General features: G+C 47.9%; 2 protein-coding genes and 1 pseudogene across 2 annotated transcripts; all 3 read right to left on the bottom strand.

The window, feature by feature from the left end:
- Positions 1–16,556: 16,556 nt before the first annotated feature.
- On the bottom strand, positions 16,557–16,928 carry LOC139273463 (histone H2A type 2-C-like; the record flags this gene model as incomplete). Its single annotated transcript, XM_070890368.1, has 1 exon — positions 16,557–16,928. A coding segment is annotated over exon 1 (372 nt), but the record flags the coding sequence as incomplete, so codon positions are not given.
- An 825-nt stretch (positions 16,929–17,753) lies between these two features.
- LOC139273477 (histone H2B 1.2-like) lies at positions 17,754–18,239 on the bottom strand (the record flags this gene model as incomplete). The annotated part of the gene is made up of 1 exon (XM_070890380.1): positions 17,754–18,239. A coding segment is annotated over one exon (363 nt), but the record flags the coding sequence as incomplete, so codon positions are not given.
- A 103-nt stretch (positions 18,240–18,342) lies between these two features.
- On the bottom strand, positions 18,343–18,572 carry LOC139274381 (U2 spliceosomal RNA; annotated as a pseudogene).
- Positions 18,573–22,140: the final 3,568 nt, after the last annotated feature.

Below are 22,140 nucleotides of genomic sequence, written 5' to 3'. Positions count from 1 at the left end.
CAGCGCCCTCCCGAATGTACTATCTCCACTTAGGGCGGTCTTTGGCCAGGGACTCCCAGGTGTCAGTGGGGTTGTTGCACTTTATCAGGGAGGCTTTGAGGGTGAACTTGTAATGTTTCCGCTGCCCACCTTTGGCTCATTTGCCGTGAGGGAGCTCCGCATAGAGCACTTGCTTTGGGAGTCTCGTGTCTGGCATGTGAACTATGTGGCCTGCCCAGCGGTGCTGATCGAGTGTAGTCAGTGCTTCAATGCTAGGGATGTTAGCCTGTAAGAGGACGCTGATATTGGTACACCTGTCCTCCCAGGGGATTTGTACGATCTTGGGGAGATATCGTTGGTGATATTTCTTAAGCAACTTGAGGTGTCTGCTGTCATGGTCCATGTCTCTGAGCCATACAGGAGGGCAGGTATTACAACGGTCCTGTAGACCACGAGCTTGGTGGTAGACCTGAGGGCCTGGTCTTCGAACACTCTTTTCCTCAGGTGGCCGAAGGCTGCACTGACACACTGCAGGTGGTGTTGAATCTCCTCATCAATGTCTGCTTTTGTTGATATATCGAGGTATGGGAAATGGTCCACATTGTCAAGGGCTGCACCGTGGATCGAGGACAGGCTAGTGGAGGACCTTTGTCTCACAGATGTTTAGCCTAAGGCCTATGCTTTTATATGCCTCAGTAAATACATGGACTATATCCTGGAGTCCAGCCTCAGAATGTGTGCAGACGCAGGTGTCATCCGCGTGCTGTAGCTCAACGACAGAGGTTGGGGTGATCGTGGACCTGGCCTAGAGGCAGCGAAGGTTAAACAACTTCCCACTGGTTCTGTAATTTAGTTCCACTGCAGCGGGGAGCTTGTTGACTGTGAGGTGGAGCATGGCAGTGAGGACGATTGAGAAGAGTGTTGGAGCGATGACACAGCCCTGTTTGACCCCAATCCGGACGTGGATTGGGTCTGTAATGGATCCATTGGTAAGGATCATTGCCTGCATGTCGTCGTGGAGCAGGCGAAGGATGTTGACAAACTTTTGGGAGCATCTGAAATGGAGGAGGAAGTTCCATAGACCCTTGTGGTTGACATTGTCAAAGGCCTTTGTAAGGTCGAAAAAGGCCATGTATAAGGGCTGGTGCTGCTCTCTGCATTTTTCCTGCAGCTGTCGCGCTGCAAATATCATGTCCATTGTGCCCAGGGGCAGTGTCAGGGAGGCCTATAAAAGGCTCGGCATCGGAGAGACAGGAGTTTGAGCAGCGGGAGTCCGGAGCAGTGTTGGAGAGGCCTATAAAAGGCTCGGCATCGGAGAGGCGGGAGTTCGAGCAGTGGGAGTCTGGGGCAGCATCGGAGAGGCCTATAAAAGGCCCAACAGTCGGAGAGGCGGGAGTTCGAGCAGCGGGAGTCTGGGGCAGCATCGGAGAGGCCTATAAAAGACCCAACAGTCGGAGAGGCCTGCTGGTGCAGGTGCAGGGGTAGAAGGTAAACAAAGAAGTAGAAAGAAATCACAAGGTGACGTCACAGCCAAGGGGGTAAGTGATTGGCTGGTGATTGGTGAGTAGTTTTTATTTTTATTTTCCCTATCAGTGGGTAACCTTTATCATTGTTGTTGCCAAATTAAGTAGATCTAAGGGTTAACTCATGGTAGGAGAGCTCAGACAGGTGTCATGCTCCTCCTGTATTATGTGGGAACTCAGGGACGTTTCCAGTGTCCCTGACGACTACATATGCAGGAAGTGTACTCTGCTGCAGCTTCTGACAGACTGCATTGCGGTACTGGAGCTGTGGGTGGATTCACTCTGGAGCATGCATGATGCTGAGGATGCCATGAATAGCACGTTTAGTGAATTGGTCTTACCGCAGGTAAGGGTTACACAGACAGATGGGGAATGGATGGCCAACAGGAAGGGCAGTGCAGAGGTCTCCTGCGGTCATCCCCCGCCAAAACAGATACACTGCTGTGGGTATTGTTGGGGGGATGACTCATAGGGCAGGGCAGCAGCAGCCAAGTTCATGGCATTGTGGGTGGCTCTGCTGCACAGGAGGGCAGGAAAAAGAGTGGGAGAGCAATAGTGGTAGGGGATTCTATTGTAATCGGAATAGATAGACGTTTCTGTGGCCACAATGGTATGTTGCTTCCCAGGTCAAGGTTCAAGGATGTCTCGGAGCGGTTGCAGGACATTTTGAAGGGGGAGGGTGAACAGCCAGTTATCGTGCTGCATATAGGTACCAAAGATATCGGTAAAGAAATGGGATGAGCTCCTACAAGCTGAATTTAGGGAGCTAGGAGCTAAATTAAAAAGTAGGATCTCAAAGGTAGTAATCTCAGGATTGCTACCAGTGTCACGTGCTAGTCAGAGTAGGAATTGCAGGATAGCTCAGGTGAATACATGGCTTGAGGAGTGGTGTAGAAGGGAAGGATTCAAATTCCTGGGACATTGGAACCGGTTCTGGGAGAGATGGGACCAGTACAAACCGGACAGTCTGCACCTGGGCAGGAACGGAACCAATGTCCTAGGGGGAGTGTTTGCTAGTGCTGTTGGGGAGGCGTTAAACTAATATGGCAGGGGGATGGGAACCTATGCAGGGAGACAGAGGGAAGTAAAATGGGGACAGAAGCAAATGATTGAAAGAAGAAAAGTAAAAGTGGAGGGCAGAGAAACCCAAGGCAAAAATCCAAAAGGGCCACATTGCAGCAAAATTCTAAAAGGGCAAAGTGTGTTAAAAAGACAAGTCTGAAGGTTCTCTGCCTCAATGCAAAGAGTATTCATAACATGGTGGAAGAATTAATTGCACAGGCAGCAATGAATGAATATGATATAATTGGCATCACGGAGACATGGCTCCAGGGTGACCAAGGCTGGGAACTCAACATCCAGGGGTATTCATCATTCAGGAAGGATAGACAGAAAGGAAAAGGACATGGGGTAGTGTTGCTGGTTAACGAGGAAATTAACGCAATAGTAAGGAAGGACATCAGTTTGCATGATGTGGAATCTGTATGGTTGGAGCTGCGGAATACCAAAGGGCAGAAAACGCTAGTGGGAGTTGTGTACAGACCACCAAACACTAGTAGTGAGGTTGGGGACAGCATCAAACAAGAAATTAGGGATGCATGCAATAAAGGTACAGCAGTTATCATGGGCGACTTTAATCTACATATAGATTGTGATAACCAAACTGGTAGCAATATGGTGGAGGAGGATTTCCTGGAAAGTGTTAGGGATGGTTTTCTGGACCAATATGTCGAGGAACCAATTAAGGGGCGGGCCATCCTAGACTGGGTGATGTGTAATGAGAAAGGACTAATTAGCAATCTTGTTGTGCAAGGCCCCTTGGAGAAGAGTGACCATAATATGGTAAAATTCTTTATTAAGATGGATAGTGCCACAGTTCCTTCAGAGACTAGGGTCCTGAACTTGAGGAAATGTAACTTCGATGGTATGATATGTGATATTGGTTAGAATAGACTGGCAAATGATCCTTAAAGGGTTGATGGTGGATAGGCAATAGCAAGCATTTAAAGATCACATGGATGAACTTCAACAATTGTGCATCCCTGTTTGGAGTAAAAATAAAACGGGGAAGGTGGTTCAACCGTGGCTAACAGGGAAATTAAGGATAGTGTTAAATCCAAGAAAGAGGCATATAAATTGGCCCAAAAAAGCAGCAAACCAGAGGACTGGGAGAAATTTAGAATTCGGCAGAGGAGGAAAAAGGGTTTAATTCGGAGGGGGAAAATAGAGTGTGAAGGAAGCTTGCCAGGAACATAAAAACTGACTGCAAAAGCTTTGATAGATATGTGAAGAGAAAAAGATTAGTGAAGACAAATGTAGGTCCCTTGCAATCAGATTCAGGTGAATTTATAATGGGGAACAAAGAAATGGCAGACCAACTGAACAAATACTTTGGTTCTGTCTTCACGAAGGAAGACACAAATAACCTTCTGGAAGTACTAGGGGACCGAGGGTCTTGTGAGAAGGAGGAACTGAAGGATATCCTTATTAGGCGGGAAATTGTGTTAGGGAAATTGATCGGATTAAAGGCCGATAAATCCCCGGGGCCTGATAGTCTGCATCCCAGAGTACTTAAGGAAGTGGCCCTAGGAATAGTAGATGCATTGGTGATCATTTTCCAACAGTCTATTGACTCTGGATCAGTTCCTATGAACTGGAGGGTAGATAACGTAACACCACTTTTTAAAAAAGGAGGGAGAGAGAAAATGGATAATTATAGACAGGTTAGCCTGACATCAGTAGTGGGGGAAAAGTTGGAATCAATTATTAAAGATGAAATAACAGCGCATTTGGAAAGCAGTGACAGTGACAAGTCAACATGGGAAATCATGAAAGGGAAATCATGCTTGACAAATGTTCTGGAATTTTTTGAGGATGTAACTAGTAGAGTGGACAGGGGAGAACCAGTGGAGCTGATGTATTTGCCCTTTTGACAAGGTCCCACACAAGAGATTGGTGTGCAAAATTAAAGCACATGTTATTGGGGGTAATGTACTGACGTGGATAGAGAACTGGTTGCCAGACAGGAAGCAGGGAGTCGGGATTAACGGGTCCTTTTCAGAATGGCAGGCAGTGACTACTGGGGTGCCGCAGGGCTCAGTGCTGGGACCCCAGCTATTTACAATATACATTAATGATTTGGATGCAGAAATTGAGTGTAATATCTCCAAGTTTGCAGATGACACTAAACTGGGTGATGAAGTGAGCTGTGAGGAGAACGCTAAGAGGCTGCAGGGTGACTTGGACAGGTTAGGTAGGTGGACAAATGCATGGCAGATGCAGTATAATGTGGATAAATGTGAGGTTATCCACTTTGGGGGCAAAAACACGAAGGCAGAATATTATCTGAATGGCGGCAGATTAGGAAAAGGGGAGGTGCAACGAGACCTGGGTGTCACGGTACATCAGTCATTGAAAGTTGGCATTCAGGTACAGCAGGTGGTGAAGAAGGCAAATGGTATGTTGGCCTTCATGGCTAGGGGATTTGAGTATAGGAACAGGGAGGTCTTACTGCAGTTGTACAGGGCCTTGGTGAGGTGGTCAGTTTGGGTCTCCTAATCTGAGGAAGGATGTTCTTGCTATTGAAGGAGTGCAGCGAAGGTTCACCAGATTGATTCCTGGGATGGCTGGACTGACATATGAGGAGAGACTGGATTGACTGGGCCTGTATTCACTGGAGTTTAGAAGGATGAGAGGGGATCTCATTGAAACATATAAAATTCTGACGGGACTGGACAGATTAGATGTAGGAAGAATGTTCCCGATGTTGGGTAAGTCCAGAACCAGGGGTCACAGTCGAATGATAAGGAGTAAGCTATTTAGGACTGAGTTGAGAAGAAACTTCTTCACTCAGAGAGTTGTTAACCTGTGGAATTCCCCACTGCAGAGAGTTGTTGATGCCAGTTGATTGGATATATTCAAGAGGGAGTTAGATATGGCCCTTACGGCTAAAGGGATCAAGGGGTATGGAGAGAAAGCAGGAAAGGGGTACTGAGTTGAATGATCAGCCATGATCTTATTGAATGGTGGTGCAGGCTCGAAGAGCCGAATGGCCTACTCCTGCACCTATTTTCTATGTTCCTCTGTTTCTATGCACCGTAGGGGACGAAATCCGCACTGTGATTCTGGGAGGTTCTCCTCGGTCACAGGGTGAAGATGGTTGAGGAGGACTCTAGCGACAACCTTCCCAGTGGTTGATAGCAGGGAGATTCCTAAGTAATTGCCGCAGTCGGACTTGTCCCCTTTTTTAAAGATGGTCACGATCACTGCAACTCTCAGATCTCCCGGCATACTCTCCTCCCTCCAGATGAGGTCATGTATCCGCGTCAACAGCGCCTCTCCGCCATACATTAGTGCCTCAGCAGAGATACCATCCGCTCCCATAGCCTTGTTGTTCTTGAGTTGTCTTATGGCTTTTCCTACCTCATGCACCGTTGGGGTTTCACTGAGGTGGTGGCGGGTCGCATGCTGCGGGATGGAATTGAGAACACTCGAGTCAAAGGCAGAGTCTCGATTGAGGAGATCTTCGAAGTCCTCCTTCCAGCGGGACCCTGACAGCCTCGGTGTCCTTGATGGTTTCCTCGTTCTTGGCCAGCAGTGGGGTGGGTCCTTGGGAGTTTGGATCATAGGTGGCCTTGACTGTGATGAAAAATCCTCACACATCATGGCTGTTGGCCAGTTGTTGTATCTCCTGTGCTTTCTCCATCCACCAGCTGTTTGTTAGGTCCCAGGTTTTTTGTTGGACCTCAGCCTTGAGCTGCCTGTAATGTTGCTTTGCTGCTCCTGAGTTGTGTTGTTGCTTGAGGCTCAGAAATGCTCTGCGCTTGCGATCTGTTAGTTCTTGGATCTCCTGATCATTCTCATCAAACCAGTCCTGGAGTTTTCTGGTTGAGTGACCAAGTGTCTCTTCACAGGCACTGGTTATGGAGGCCTGAAGGGCAGAGAATGTTTAAAGCTGGGGGCCTTGCCTCTTTGAGATGCTCAATTTGGGATCATGCCATGCAGGATGTTTTTCTCTTCGTGAGCCCGTCTTCACCAAGCAATCCTGCAGAATCATCGGAGGGACTAGGGAGCAGGAGTGTTTGCTGGGACTGTGCAGGAGTTAATATCTGACAGAAACGTTCCCAGATTAATTTAATTAGAGTGAAACACTCAGTCACTGAGAATAATACCGAACAGCCATGAGCTGCAAGATTACAGGGAGTACAACAGGCAAGCGATGGTTAAATGTGGGACCTTGTTTCTCTCAGTCTCTGACACTGTCCAGCAGTGTGGGATTAATAATGTCTCCCTCTGTGGTACAACAGCAGTGAGAGAGGGGACTGCATCTTCTATCTCCCCAATGGGACTTTCAGGATAAAACCGGACCTCACAGGTCAGTTTGGAACTGCTCCTGTGCATGTTTCTGTGTCTCACCGCCAGACCTCGATCTCTCCTGTCTCTCACTCAGCACTCTCCCCCATCTCTGACTCTGTTACAATCCTCTTTCTCTTGTACTGTCTGTGATGGGGGATACTGCTAATGAGCATGATGTGGAAACACTATTGGAAGTACAATCCTGATACTGTTTCTGTTTCTCTCTCTGGTGCTGTACATGACGGTGTGGCACTGTGACTGAGCGTAATATGGGAACACTGATACCAAGTGTAAGACTGATAAAGTGTGTGTATCTCTCTCTATCTTTCGTAGTGCGGTACAGGAATGTCTGATACTAGTATTGAGCGTAATATGGAGACACATCTCTGGGTGATGAGCATGGGATGGATAGGACACTCGTTACTGTTGAATGTCCCTCAGTTTAGGAGGCGAGAGACAAAGAAAGGCTGGAGGGACGGTGAACATATAATTTATATTTTCATACTAATCAAACATATTTCTGCATTGGGACAATATAACAACTTAACAGTAGATATGAGTTAAGCCAGCCACTGCTGTGATTGGCTCCTGCCCCTGAATCTGGGGAACAGACACTGAGGAGCGCCGGCCTCGGAGTGTTTAACACTTACTGAGCTGCGAAACTACAACTAACCCCGAGAATCGGCAGCACAGGCCGAGCGGAGAGGTAACCCTGTGCTGGGAGCTGTAAATCTGGGATAGTTTGTGCTGTGAATGTGCAGATGTGAACATTGTGTGAGCGAGAGTGTGTTAAAGGGGCGGCCCGGTGAGATTAATGTCACTGTGTTTGTGTGTCCGTCTCATCGCCGGATTCCAGAGTCCCTCTTGTGTAAAATTCAAAGATTTCCCTGTCACAGGATCGCCCTGCTGCCCTGCTCAGGTCTAAAGTGGGAATTAAACGTCAAGTTTGATGTGATTTCAAATTTCAATCGAAAAACAGAGAAAATGTCCGCGATCGGGTGAGAGAGCGCGATCAGTGCAGCAATAAAACGGGTTTAAATCCAAATTGCTGTCTTCAATTCGGAGGAAGCTTTCTCGACAACAAACATCCCGGTGTTCGGGACAGAAAGAGGCCAGTCTGGGAATCTGGAGGGCCCGGGTTGAATTGGAATCGGACAGTTAATGAGGAGAGAGAAACACAGAGAGGCTGGAGGGGCGGGGAGCTGACAGCAGGATGTCTCGCCCCGTCCGCTCGCTGCCTTTAAGTTGCTCTGTGCCGCCGCCTCCCGTTTCATTTCTGACCGAGCTCTGACTGTCAGAGAGATTTTCCACAGAGCCGCCGACATGACTGACACTGCAGCCGCCGAAACCGCTCCTCCTGCCGCCGCAGCTCAAACCAAGGCTCCCAGCAAGAAGAAGAAGGCAGCTCCCCGCTCCAAGCCAGCCGGCCCCCGTTGGGCGAACAGATCCTCAAGGTTGTGGCCGATGGCAGCGATCGCAAGGGGATGTCTCTGGCCGCGATAAAGAAGGCTCTGGCGGCCAAAGGCGTGGATGTGGACAAGCGCGGGTCCCAGATCAGGTTCAGTATCAAGAAGAATGTGACAAATGGCTTCCTGGTGCAGACCAAGGGTACGGGCGCCTCGGGCTCCTTCAAACTCGCTAAGAAGGAAAACCAGGGGAAAGTGGGAAGGAAGGTAAAGAAACCAGCAGCCAAGGCTTAGCAGTCCGGGGAGCGTCGAGAGAGGCGGGAGTCGAGAGAGACGTACTTGTGCAGCTCCAGCTGAGAGAAGTCAAAAAAGAAGTAGAAAGAAATCAAAAGGTGACGTCACAGCCAATGTGGTAAGTGATTGGCTGCTGATTGGTGAGTAGTTTTTCTTTTTCTTTATTAGTCAGTAACTTTTAACATTGTTGTCGGCAATTTAAGTGTATCTAAGGGTTAAGTCATGGCAGGACAGCTCGGTCGTGTGATATGCTCCTCCTGTACCATGTGGGAACACGGGGACAACACCAGTGTCCCTGACGACTACATGTGCGGGAAGTGTGTCCACCTCCGGCTACTGACGGTCCGCGTTGCGGAGTTGGAGCTGAAGGTGGATTCACTCTGGAGCATCCACGATGCTGAGAATGACGTGAGTATCACGTGTAGCGAGTTGGTCTTACCGCAGGAGAAGGGTCCACAGCCAGCGAGGGAATGGAAGACCTGCAGGAAGAGTAGTGCAAAGAAGGTAGTGCAGGGGTCCCCTGTGGTCATCCCACTGCAAAACAGATACACTGCTTTGAGTGCTGTTGAGGGGGATGACTCATCAGGAGCAGGCAGCAGCAGCCAAGTTCATGGCACCGTGGCTGGCTCTGTTGCACAGGAGGGCAGGAAAAAGAGTGGGCGAGCGATAGTGATAGGGGATTCAATTGTAAGGGGAATAGATAGGCGTTTCTGCGGCCGCAACCGAGACTCCAGGATGGTATGTTGCCTCCCTGGTGCAAGGGTCAAGGATGTCTCGGAGCGGGTGCAGGACATTCTAAAAAGGGAGGGAGAACAGCCAGTTGTCATGGTGCACGTTGGTACCAATGACATAGGTTAAAAAAAGGGATGAGTTCCTACGAAATGAATTTAAGGAGCTAGGAGCTAAATTAAAAAGTAGGACCTCAAAAGTAGTAATCTCGGGATTGCTACCAGTGCCACGTGCTAGTCAGAGTAGGAATTGCAGGATAGCTCAGATGAATACGTGGCTTGAGCAATGGTGCAGCAGGGAGAGATTCAAATTCCTGGGGCATTGGAACCGGTTCTGGGGGAGGTGGGACCAGTACAATCCGGACGGTCTGCACCTGGGCAGAATCGGAACCAATGTCCTCGGGGGAGTGTTTGCTAGTGCTGTTGGGGAGGAGTTAAACTAATATGGCAGGGGGATGGGAACCAATGCAGGGAGATAGAGGGAAACAAAAAGGAGGCAAAAACAAAAGACAGAAAGGAGATGAGGAAAAATGGAGGGCAGAGAAACCCAAGGCAAAGAACAAAAAGGGCCATTGTACAGCAAAATTCTAAAAGGACAGAGGGTGTTAAAAAAACAAGCCTAAAGGCTTTGTGTCTTAATGCAAGGAGTATCTGCAATAAGGTGGATGAATTAACTGTGCAAATAGATGTTAACAAATATGATGTGATTGGGATTACGGAGACGTGGCTCCAGGATGGTCAGGGCTGGGAACTCAACATCTAGGGGTATTCAACATTCAGGAAGGATAGAATAAAAGGAAAAGGAGGTGGGGTAGCATTGCTGGTTAAGGAGGAGATTAAGGCAATAGTTAGGAAGGACATTAGCTTGGATGATGTGGAATCTATATGGGTAGAGCTGCAGAACACCAAAGGGCAAAAAACGTTAGTGGGAGTTGTGTACAGACCTCCAAACAGTAGTAGTGATGTTGGGGAGGGCATCAAACATGAAATTAGGGGTGCGTGCAATAAAGGTGCAGCAGTTATAATGGGTGACTTTAATATGCACATAGATTGGGCTAACCAAACTGGAAGCAATACGGTGGAGGAGGATTTTCTGGAGTGCATAAGGGATGGTTTTTTAGACCAATATGTCGAGGAACCAACTAGGGGGGAGGCCATCTTAGACTGGGTGTTATGTAATGAGAGAGGATTAATTAGCAATCTCGTTGTGCGAGGCCCTTTGGGGAAGAGTGACCATAATATGATGGAATTCTGCATTGGGATGGAGAATGAAACATTTAATTCAGAGACCATGGTCCAGACCTTAAAGAAGGCTAACTTTGAAGGTATGAGGCGTGAATTGGCTGGGATGGATTGGCGAATGATACTTAAGGGGTTGACTGTGGATGGGCAATGGCAGACATTTAGAGACCACATGGATGAACTACAACAATTGTACATTCCTGTCTGGCATAAAAATAAAAAAGGGAAGGTGGCTCAACCGTGGCTATCAAGGGAAATCAGGGATAGTATTAAAGCCAAGGAAGTGGCATACAAATTGGCCAGAAATAGCAGCGAAGCTGGGGACTGGGAGAAATTTAGAACTCAGCAGAGGAGGACAAAGGGTTTGATTAGGGCAGGGAAAATGGAGTATGAGAAGAAGCTTGCAGGGAACATTAAGACGGATTGCAAAAGTTTCTATAGATTTGTAAAGAGAAAAAGGTTAGTAAAGACAAACGTAGGTCCCCTGCAGTCAGAATCAGGGGAAGTCATAACGGGGAACAAAGGAATGGCGGACCAATTGAACAAGTACTTTGGTTCGGTATTCACGAAGGAGGACACGAACAACCTTCCGGTTATAAAAGGGATCGGGAGGTCTAGTAAGGAGGAGGAACTGAGGGAAATCCTTATTAGTCGGGAAATTGTGTTGGGGAAATTGATGGGATTGAAGGCCGATAAATCCCCAGGGCTTGATGGACTGCATCCCAGAGTACTTAAGGAGGTGGCCTTGGAAATAGTGGATGCGTTGACAGTCATTTTCCAACATTCCATTGACTCTGGATCAGTTCCTATGGAGTGGAGGGTAGCCAATGTAACCCCACTTTTTAAAAAAGGAGGGAGAGAGAAAACAGGGAATTATAGACCGGTCAGCCTGACATCGGTAGTGGGTAAAATGATGGAATCAATTATTAAGGATGTCATAGCAGTGCATTTGGAAAGAGGTGACATGATAGGTCCAAGTCAGCATGGATTTGTGAAAGGGAAATCATGCTTGACAAATCTTCTGGAATTTTTTGAGGATGTTTCCAGTAGAGTGGATAAGGGAGAACCAGTTGATGTGGTATATTTGGACTTTCAGAAGGCGTTCGACAAGGTCCCACACAAGAGATTGATGTGCAAAGTTAGAGCACATGGGATTGGGGGTAGTGTACTGACATGGATTGAGAACTGGTTGTCAGACAGGAAGCAAAGAGTAGGAGTAAATGGGTAGTTTTCAGAATGGCAGGCAGTGACTAGTGGGGTACCGCAAGGTTCTGTGCTGGGGCCCCAGCTGTTTACACTGTACATTAATGATTTAGATGAGGGGATTAAATGTAGTATCTCCAAATTTGCGGATGACACTAAGTTGGGTGGCAGTGTGGGCTGCGAGGAGGATGCGGTGAGGCTGCAGAGCGACTTGGATAGGTTAGGTGAGTGGGCAAATGCATGGCAGATGAAGTATAATGTGGATAAATGTGAGGTTATCCACTTTGGTGGTAAAAACAGAGAGACAGACTATTATCTGAATGGTGACAGATTAGGAAAAGGGGAGGTGCAAAGAGACCTGGGTGTCATGGTACATCAGTCATTGAAGGTTGGCATGCAGGTGCAGCAGGCGGTTAAGAAAGCAAATGGCATGTTGGCCTTCATAGCAAGGGGATTTGAGTACAGGGGCAGGGAGGTGTTGCTACAGTTGTACAGGGCATTGATGAGGCCACACCTGGAGTATTGTGTACAGTTTTGGTCTCCTAACCTGAGGAAGGACATTCTTGCTATTGAGGGAGTGCAGCGAAGGTTCACCAGACTGATTCCCGGGATGGCGGGACTGACCTATCAAGAAAGACTGGATCAACTGGGCTTGTATTCACTGGAGTTCAGAAGAATGAGAGGGGACCTCATAGAAACATTTAAAATTCTGACGGGGTTAGACAGGTTAGATGCAGGAAGAATGTTCCCAATGTTGGGGAAGTCCAGAACCAGAGGTCACAGTCTAAGGATAAGGGGTAAGCCATTTAGGACCGAGATGCGGAGGAACTTCTTCACCCAGAGAGTGGTGAACCTATGGAATTCTCTACCACAGAAAGTTGTTGAGGCCAATTCACTAAATATATTCAAAAAGGAGTTAGATGAGGTCCTTACTACTAGGGGGATCAAGGGGTATGGCGAGAAAGCAGGAATGGGGTACTGAAGTTGAATGTTCAGCCATGAACTCATTGAATGGCGGTGCAGGCTGGAGGGGCCGAGTGGCCTACTCCTGCACCTATTTTCTATGTTTCTATGTAAAACTCCAGTAAAGAAACCAGCAGCCAAGAAATCTCCGGCCAAGAAACCAGCAGCCAAGAAATCTTCGGCCAAGAAACCAGCAGCGAAGAAATCTCCGGTCAAGAAGGCGCCAACAGTAAAAAAGACAGCGAAAGCGGCGGCTAGGAAGAAGGCGGCGGCGGCGAAGCCCAAGAGCCCCAAGAAGGCCTCGGGCGCAAAGGTGAAGGCGGCCAAAAAGGTGGAAAAACCGAGGGCCAAGGCCAAATCAGCAAAACCCAAGAAAGCAACGCCCAAAAAGTAAATAAAAAATTCAACTTGTAAACATCTGAACACAAAGGCTCTTCTCAGAGCCACCCACACCTCAGAAAAGAGCTGATCCCCGAATCAAATGACCCCTGTCCCGGGGCTGGGCTCAGATTTCAGACAGAAAACATTGAACATGAAGCCAGGATCCCTGGTGACTCGCTGACATTGGCTGCACTCACCCCTCCCCCAGTGTCTGCAATAAAACACACAGAGAATGGGATGTCCGGCCCGAGCCTCACTGTAACTGGGGATGTGTTCGGCTCCAGTCTCAGTTCCTGGTCATTGTCATTTCACAGATGGTAAGGGGGAGAGTCTGTGAGACGGTGATACTGGCGGAGATACCCCGCCTCACAACTCAAACCCTAAACACCACATTCTCCAAATCAGCTGGAATAAGGTGTTTGTAAACTGCTGAACCCGTCTGTGAGAGGAAGTGTGGGGAGATTAACAGGGAAGGGGCTGTATATAGGCGGGAATATTCGCGATTGCTAATTTTAACGAGACATTTAAAAGCTTCTGGTTTCTGGAAGCTTTGAATATAAATTCCGAGTCTGTTTCGGTTCTATTGTGGGAAAATGTTTTGAAATTGGCGGCTGCAGAAAGCTGGAGGCGGAGCTGGAAGATCAGAGGCCGCTCTCTGCTCTGTCTGTCAATCTTGACTATGTCTCCTCCCCTTCCCGCCTCTCTCACTCTGCGCTTTCTCAGTCAGGTCGGCTCCGGCTATATAAAAAAGAGCCGGGAGGAGCTCGCGTCTCATTCAGCGGCTGTTTGAGTGAAGAATCATCATGTCTGGTTGAGGTAAAGGAGGCAAAGGACTGGGTAAAGGCGGAGCCAAGCGGCACCGTAAAGTGCTCCGTGATAACATCCAGGGCATTACCAAACCAGCCATCCGCCGCCTGGCTCGCCGTGGCGGTGTCAAGCGGATCTCGGGCCTGATCTACGAGGAGACCCGCGGGGTGCTGAAGGTTTTCTTGGAGAATGTGATCAGGGATGCGGTCACCTACACTGAGCACGCTAAGCGCAAGACGGTCACTGCCATGGATGTGGTGTACGCTTTGAAACGGCAGGGCCGCACTCTTTATGGATTCGGCGGCTAAATAACTCGACCTTTTCCCCCAAATACAACACAAAGGCTCTTCTAAGAGCCACCCGCCGCCTCACAGAGAGAGCAACGACCTGGGGATCGGAGCGCGGACAGTTTGGTTGGGAAATGGTTTCGGCTGTTTAATTAATGGAAAGAAAGATTTGGATTTATATAGCGCCTTTCACGACCAATGTCTCAACACCAATGAAGTACTTTGAGAGTGTAGTCGCTGTAGGAATATGGGAATTAAATATTTTACAACTATTGTAAATATGAGAGATCAGAAACTCCGGCTGACAGTCATAATTACCGGGCGGGATACACAGTCTCCTCACATAATTCCTGTCATGTGAGGTTTCTGTGTGAGAATCGATTAAATGGTATGGCACTGGCGGGATCGATGCGGGACTTTGTGTTTACAGGAAGCAGTGACCGGGGATTTATTCCCGCCCTGTACAGACCGATCAGGGAATAGAACATAATTCAAACCGGAATGTTACAGAGAATGGGATTGGTGACTTATAATGGGGCACAATCGCCGTTATAAGGAGCGGATTCTTAAATTGCTGGCGGGAAATTAGATTTTATTTAATCTCTGTTGGTTGATCCTGTGAAATTGGCGGGCTTTTTGAAATTAACGAACTGTCAGTTTCAGTTCAGCCAATCAGGGCCCAGTAATCCCCGCCCTTCATTTTCACTCTCGGTGCTTGGGTCAAACTTGATTGGCTGGAGCCTGACCGCCAATCACATCCCCGGGGCGGACCCTCACACACTTTAAAAGGAGGCCCCAGAGGCCGTTCTGCATTAACAATCTATGTGTCCCAGATTGTGCTGAGATCCGTTCAGGAAAATGGCCAGGACCAAGCAGACAGCGCGCAAATCCACCGGAGGGAAAGCTCCTCGCAAACAGCTGGCGACCAAAGCGGCCCGGAAGAGCGCTCCGGCCACGGGTGGAGTGAAAAAGCCTCATCGCTACCGACCCGGCACCGTGGCTCTGAGGGAGATCCGCCGCTACCAGAAATCCACTGAGCTGCTGATCCGCAAACTGCCCTTCTAGCGCCTGGTGCGGGAGATCGCTCAGGACTTCAAGACCGACCTGCGCTTCCAGAGCTCGGCCGTCATGGCCCTGCAGGAGGCCAGCGAGGCTTACCTGGTGGGGCTCTTTGAGGACACCAACCTGTGCGCCATCCACGCCAAGCGAGTCACCATCATGCCCAAAGACATCCAGCTGGCTCGCCGCATCCGCGGGGAGCGCGCCTAGACTCCCCCTGCCTCGGCTCGAAGCTTCGGCACCAAGTGCAACAACGGCTCTTCTCAGAGCCACCAAATCAGCAAAGGAAAGAGCTACGATCTCTTGTAACCAAAGCTTCGTGTTCATTAACCCATTGTAGGGACGGGCAGAGTGCGGTGGACTGATTACTGATCGTGTGTTCATATACCAGCTCCCTTCACATGGGAGTTATTGACGATTAATTAATGAGCCCTTTAATATTTTCAGAAACTGACATCGGCTTTGCGTCGCTCTGACCTCGAGTTCCCCGGGGCAGAGCACAGATTTCCCCATTCGGCGTTGTCGGAGAATGGGGGCAGGCAGATCTGGGAAGGACTGCAATTGACCCGGGTCCTGTGTGTGTACATCGCTCGCTGATGCAGTGCGGTCTAAACTGACCGGCTTAGCAGAGAAATACACAGCCCGGGAACGGCCGGAGCTCCCGAGAACAGAACCAGCATTCAAACTTATCTCACACCAGACCAGAATTAAACTAGGCCCTTTTATTACTACATTAATTCATCACCGACGACTCTCTAGTTTTCAGACAGATTAAAGAATATTTAAAGAACCGGTAGCGGTATTTATACAATTGTTGAGTGACAATTCGCTGTTAACAGGAAGCGTGTATGTGTGAGCAGAGAACCGTAATGCAGATACTGGGAACTGAAAACTCTCATACGGATAAGGGGTAAGCCATTTAGGACTGAGATGAGGATAAACTTCTTCACTCAAGAGTTGTTAACCTGTGGAATTCCCTACGGCAGAGTTGTTGATGCCAGTTCGTTTGATATATTCAAGAGGGAGTTTGATGCGGCCCTTATAGCTAAAGGGATCAAGGGGTATGGAGAGAAAGCAGGAAAGGGGTACTTAGGGAATGGTCAGCCATGATCTTATTGAATGGTGGTGCAGGCTCGAAGGACCGAATGGCTTACTCCTGCACCTATTTTCTATATTTACAGGTCTAAAACAGGCCCATCTATCGGTACATGAATTAAATGACTGACTGCATTAAGACAGTAAGCAGCCCTTTCAAAGATACTGTGGGTGGCTCTGAAAAGAGCCTTTGGGTTATTAGATTAAATCTTGTCCGCTTTACTTGGTCTTGGACGAAGTGGTGGTTTTCTTGGGCAGCAACACAGCCTGGATATTAGGCAGCACCCCACCCTGAGCGATGGTCACCTTTCCCAGCAACTTGTTGAGCTCCTCGTCGTTGCGGATGGCCAGCTGCAGGTGTCTAGGGATGATGCGGGTCTTCTTGTTGTCGCGGGCCGCGTTGCCGGCTAACTCCAGGATTTCAGCGGTCAGATACTCGAGCACAGCAGCCATGTAGACCGGGGCTCCGGCACCCACACGCTCAGCGTAGTTCCCCTTTCGCAGGAGCCTGTGAACACGGCCCACAGGGAACTGCAGTCCGGCCCGGGAGGAGCGAGACTTGGCCTTGGCCCGAGCTTTACCGCCAGTTTTTCCTCTTCCAGACATTTCCACGGTCCACAAGTTCAGACAAGAATGAGAAACTCCTCCCACATCTGCCCTTCTTATAGCTTCTGGACGGATGCAGGGAACGAACTTGTGATTGGTCGCTCTGCGGTGGATTTCATTGGTCTTTTCCGCTGACCAATCATCGTCTGTTTAGCCCGCCGATGGAAAGACGGCGAAAATTACTGTTCGACTTCCAACGAATCTTCAATTTCAAAAAACCAGCCAATAATTTTTACAATGCGGATTAAATTAATAAATTCACCATTAGCCAAAGATTTCCAAACACTTTTTATTTCCTATTGCCGTATTCCATATTACCTTCCAAATTCCAGGGTGTTACAATCAGGTTTAAATTCGGGTTCAGTTTCAAACATTCTGTAACGGGACACATTCCAGCTCAATCTTTGTACAATTTGGGAATCACAGATCATGGATCGATCCTCCGCACAGGCGGGAGTGAGACCAGAACTGGGAGTCCTTCTGTGAAAAGAGAAGAGGGACACAGGGTTCAAACTCCCTGTTCTGGTCTCTGTAAGAACTCCCAGTCTAGGCTGTTGCACTCGGAATCTCGGATTAATAAGCGGGCTGACCCGAACTAGAATTTTTTTTATATTGTAAAGGGCTTGAGAGAGAATGAAGTCTGAGTTTCATCCTCTAAAACAAGATCATAATTAATTGGCAGGCGACCAGGGACAGTGTGTACAGTTTATTGGGAGGAAAATTCATCAGCGAAGCTAAGGTTGAACCGGATAGTAAAACCGCTATCTGAGAATTCAAATCTAAATCTACAGCTGGAACTTTAAATGTCATCACACTTGCTCAGAAAATAACGACAGTAAATTGAGTTTAAAGGGTGATGCGTTTGTGCAGCTCTTTCAGAAACGTTGTGGGTGGCTCTTAAAAGAGCCGTTGTGTTTGGGGTTTGTTCTGTCAGGACAGCGTGGAGTTTTACTTAGAGCTGGTGTACTTAGTGACCGCCTTTGTCCCTTCCGATACGGCGTGCTTGGCCAACTCCCCGGGCAACAGCAGGCGTACGGCGGTCTGGATCTCCCGAGAACTGATTGTGGATCGCTTGTTATAATGGGCCAGGCGGGAAGCCTCACCCGCAATGCGCTCGAAAATATCGTTCACAAATGAGTTCATGATGCCCATGGCCTTGGAGGAAATGCCAGTGTCGGGATGAACCTGCTTCATCACTTTGTAGATGTAGATAGAGTAACTCTCCTTCCTCGACTTTCTGCGCTTCTTGCCTCCCTTCGGTGGTGTTTTCTTAACTTTCTTGGCGCCTTTCTTGGAAGTAACTGTTTTCTTTTTTTTTCATGTCCAATCGTTACAATTCTTTGTCAAACGCCAGAGGTCACCCTGCACCAGTCAAGGATCACTCTGCGCCAATGCTCTTAGCCAAAAGGCCTAGAGCCACTGCACCGTTCCTGGAAGTACTGCAATACCAGGTTCGTGCCATGGAGGTGGATGGGTCAGGTCCCCCACACACCTCTGTGGAGGTGGATGGGTCACCAATCCCACCCACCTCCTGTTTACAAAAATGTAAGCATATACCTTCCTGACCAGGGAGAAACCACCCGGACGTCATGGTGGCTGGTCAGGTTGGTTATGCAGATCTTAGCCAAAAGGCCGAGAAGCGACTGTTTTCTTTTCCTCAGGCATCGTCTTGTTCGGTCCGGTCCAGATATGAAAAAATTTCAGCTCGGAGCTCGCATTATATAGGCAGCTCCACAGCCCGCCCACAGCCCTATGCTAATGATGGATAGGTGAAGGCAACGATTGTGATTGGTTCATTGGCTGCGTTGTCAATTTCCATTGTTCTGTATCTCTGATTGGTCTCTTTAAACATCCAATCAGATTTACTGCTCGCCACAATCTCAAATGCTTGAGGTAGGTCATCAGTTACATCCCCTCCCGAGCCATACTCTTCTTTATCGATCGAGATATCTACATGTTCGACAGACATTGACCCGTTTATAACCAAGATTGTCTGAGGGTCACTTCTGGTCAGGATTTGGAAGTCCTTCTATGAGGGCAAAAGACCCTCACTGTCCTTCCGACCTGATGCTGCCTTCCTCCCACCGTTTAATTTAACCTTTCTTATCGGTCACTGCTGTAACTACATTAGTTGTTTCAGTATTACCTTCACCTGAAATATGCCATACCTTCTGTGCCGTAAAGGGCCTATTTCCCTCACCACAGGAGGCATACATTTAAAGTAATTGGTCGAAGGTTCGAGGGGAAATGTCTTCACGTAGAGGGTTGTGGGGGTCTGGAACACACTGCCTGAAAGGGAGGTAGAGGCAGAAACCCTTACGTTATTTAAAACTACTTGGAGGTTCACTTGAAGTGCCGTAACCTGCAGGGTTACGGACCTAAAGCTGGAAAGCGGGATTCGGCTGGATAGCCTTTTGTTGGCCGGCACGGACACGATGGGCCAAAGTGGCCTCATTCCGTGTTGTAAGCTTCGACGATAAATGTCTATAATTCTGAAACTAAAAGGATATTCCGTCCATCGTGCATATGCTGATTTAAAATATATAGACCTTGGCGAAAAATATATATCTATACAGAACAAAATGTTAATCAACTATCTCTCCTTCCCCCTACTGCGAGGCAGTGGGTGCAACTTAGTAGAGCCTTTGCTTTGTGCTTGGGGGAGAGGGACACGTTGAATCCAGCGAGTGCGGCCCTGCCGTTTCAGAGTGTAAACCACATCCATGGCAGTGACCGTCTTGCGCTTGGCTGCTCAGTGTAGGTCTAAAATGACCGGCTTAGGAGAGCAATACACAGCCCGGGAACGGCCGGAGCTCCCGGGAATAGAACCAGCATTCGAACTCTCAAACCAGACCAGAATTAAACTAGGCCATTTTAACAATCGCTGACTCAGATGAATACGTGGCTTGAGGAGTGGTGCACAAGGGAGGGATACAAATTTTGGGACATTGGAACCGGTTCTGGCGGAGGTGGGAGCAGTACAAACCGGAGGTCTGCACCTGGGCAGGACTGGAACCAATGTCCAAGTGGGAGTGTTTGCTAGTGCTGTTGGGGAGGAGTTAAACTAATATGGCAGGTGGATGGGAACCGATGCAGGGAGACAGAGGGAAGTAGAATGGGGGCAGAAACAAAAGATACAAAGAAGCAAAGTAAAAGTGGAGGGCAGAGAAACCTAAGGCAAAAAGCAAAAAGGGCCACATTACACCAACATTCTAAAGGGGCACAGAGTGTTAGAAAGACAAGCCTGATGGCTCTGTGCCTCAATGCAAGGAGTATTTGGAATAAGGTAGACAAATTAACTGTGCAGATAGCAGTTGACGGGTATGATGTAATTGGCATCAGAGACATGGCTGCAGGGTGACCAAGGCTGGGAACTCAACATCCAGGGGTATTCAACATTTAGGAAGGATAGACAGAAAGGAAAATGAGGCGGGGTGGCATTGCTGGTTAAAGAGGAAATTAATGCAATAGTAAGAAAGGACATTAGCTTGGATGATGTAGAATCGGTATGGATGGAGTTACAGAATACCAAGGGGCAGAAAACGCTAGTGGGAGTTGTGTACAGACCACCAAACAGTAGTAGTAAGGTTGGGGACAGCATCAAACAAGAAATTAGGGATGCATGCAATAAAAATACATCAGTTATCATGGGTAACTTTAATCTACATATTGATTGGGCTAACCAAACTGGTAGCAATGCGGTGGAGGAGGATTTCCTGGAGTGTATTAGGGATGGTTTTCTAGGCCAAGATGTCGAGGAACCAACTAGGGAGCTGGCCATCCTAGGCTGGGTGATGTGTAATGAGAAAGGACTAATTAGCAATCTTGTTGTGCGAGACCCCTTGGGGAAGAATGGACATAACATGATAGAATTATTTATTAAGATGGAGTGTGATACAGTTAATTCAGAAAAAGGGTCCTGAACTTAAGGAAAGGTAACTTCGATGGTTTGAGACATGAATTGGCTACAATAGACTGGCAAATGACACTTAAAGGGTTGACGGTGGATAGGCAATGGCAAACATTTAAAGATCACATGGATGAACTTCAGCAATTGTACATCTCTGTATGGAGTAAAAATAAAATGGGGAAGGTGGCTCAACCGCGGCTAACAAGGGAAATTAGGGATAGTGCTAAATCCAAGGAAGAGGCATATAAGTTGGCCAGAAAAAGCAACAAACCTGAGGAGTGGAAGAAATTTAAAATTCAGCAGAGGAGGACAAAGGGTTTAATTAAGAGGGGGGAAATAGAGTATGAGAAGAAGCTTGCCGGGAACATAAAAACTGACTGCAAAAGCTTCTATAGATATGTGAAGAGAAAAAGATTAGTGACGACAAATGTAGATCCCTTGCAGTCGGATTCCGGTGAATTTATAATGGGGAACAAAGAAATGGCAGACCAATTGAACAAATACTTTGGTTCTGTCTTCACGAAGGAAGACACAAATAACCTTCTGGAAGTACTAGGGGACCGAGGGTCTAGTGAGAAGGAGGAACTGAAGGATATCCTTATTAGGCGGGAAATTGATGGGATTGAAGGCCGATAAATCCCTGGGGCCTGATAGTCTGCATCCCAGATACTTAAGGAAATGGCCCTAGAAATAGTGGATGCATTGGTGATCATTTTCCAACAATCTATCGACTCTGGATCAGTTCTTATGGACTGGAGGGTAGCTAATGTAACGCCACATTTTAAAAAGGGAGGAAGAGAGAAAGAGAGAAAGCGGGTAATTATAGACCGGTTAGCCTGACATCAGTAGTGGGGAAAATGTTGGAATCCATTATTAAGGATGAAATAGCAGCGTATTTGGAAAGCAGTGACAGGATCGGTCCAAGTCAGCATGGATTTATGAAGAGGAAATCATGCTTGACAAATCTTCTGGAATTTTTTGAGGATGTAACTAGTAGAATGGACAAGTGAGAACCAGTGGATGTGGTGTATTTGGACTTTCAAAAGGCTTTTGACAAGGTCCCACACAAGAGATTGGTGTGCAAGGTCAAAGCACATGGTATTGGGGGTAATGTACTGACGTGGTTAGAGAACTGGTTGGCAGATAGGAAGCAGACAGTCGGGATAAATGGATCCTTTTCAGAATGGCAGGCAGTGACTAGTGGAGTGCCGCAGGGCTCGGTGCTGGGACCCCAGCTCTTTACAATATACATCAATGATTTGGATGAAGGAATTGAGTGTAATATCTCCAAGTTTGCAGATG

This window comes from Pristiophorus japonicus, chromosome 9 (genome assembly GCF_044704955.1).
Source record: "Pristiophorus japonicus isolate sPriJap1 chromosome 9, sPriJap1.hap1, whole genome shotgun sequence".
NCBI lineage: Eukaryota > Metazoa > Chordata > Chondrichthyes > Pristiophoridae > Pristiophorus > Pristiophorus japonicus.
Note: the sequence above shows the minus strand (reverse complement) of the source record. Positions and strands in the feature narration are given on the sequence as shown.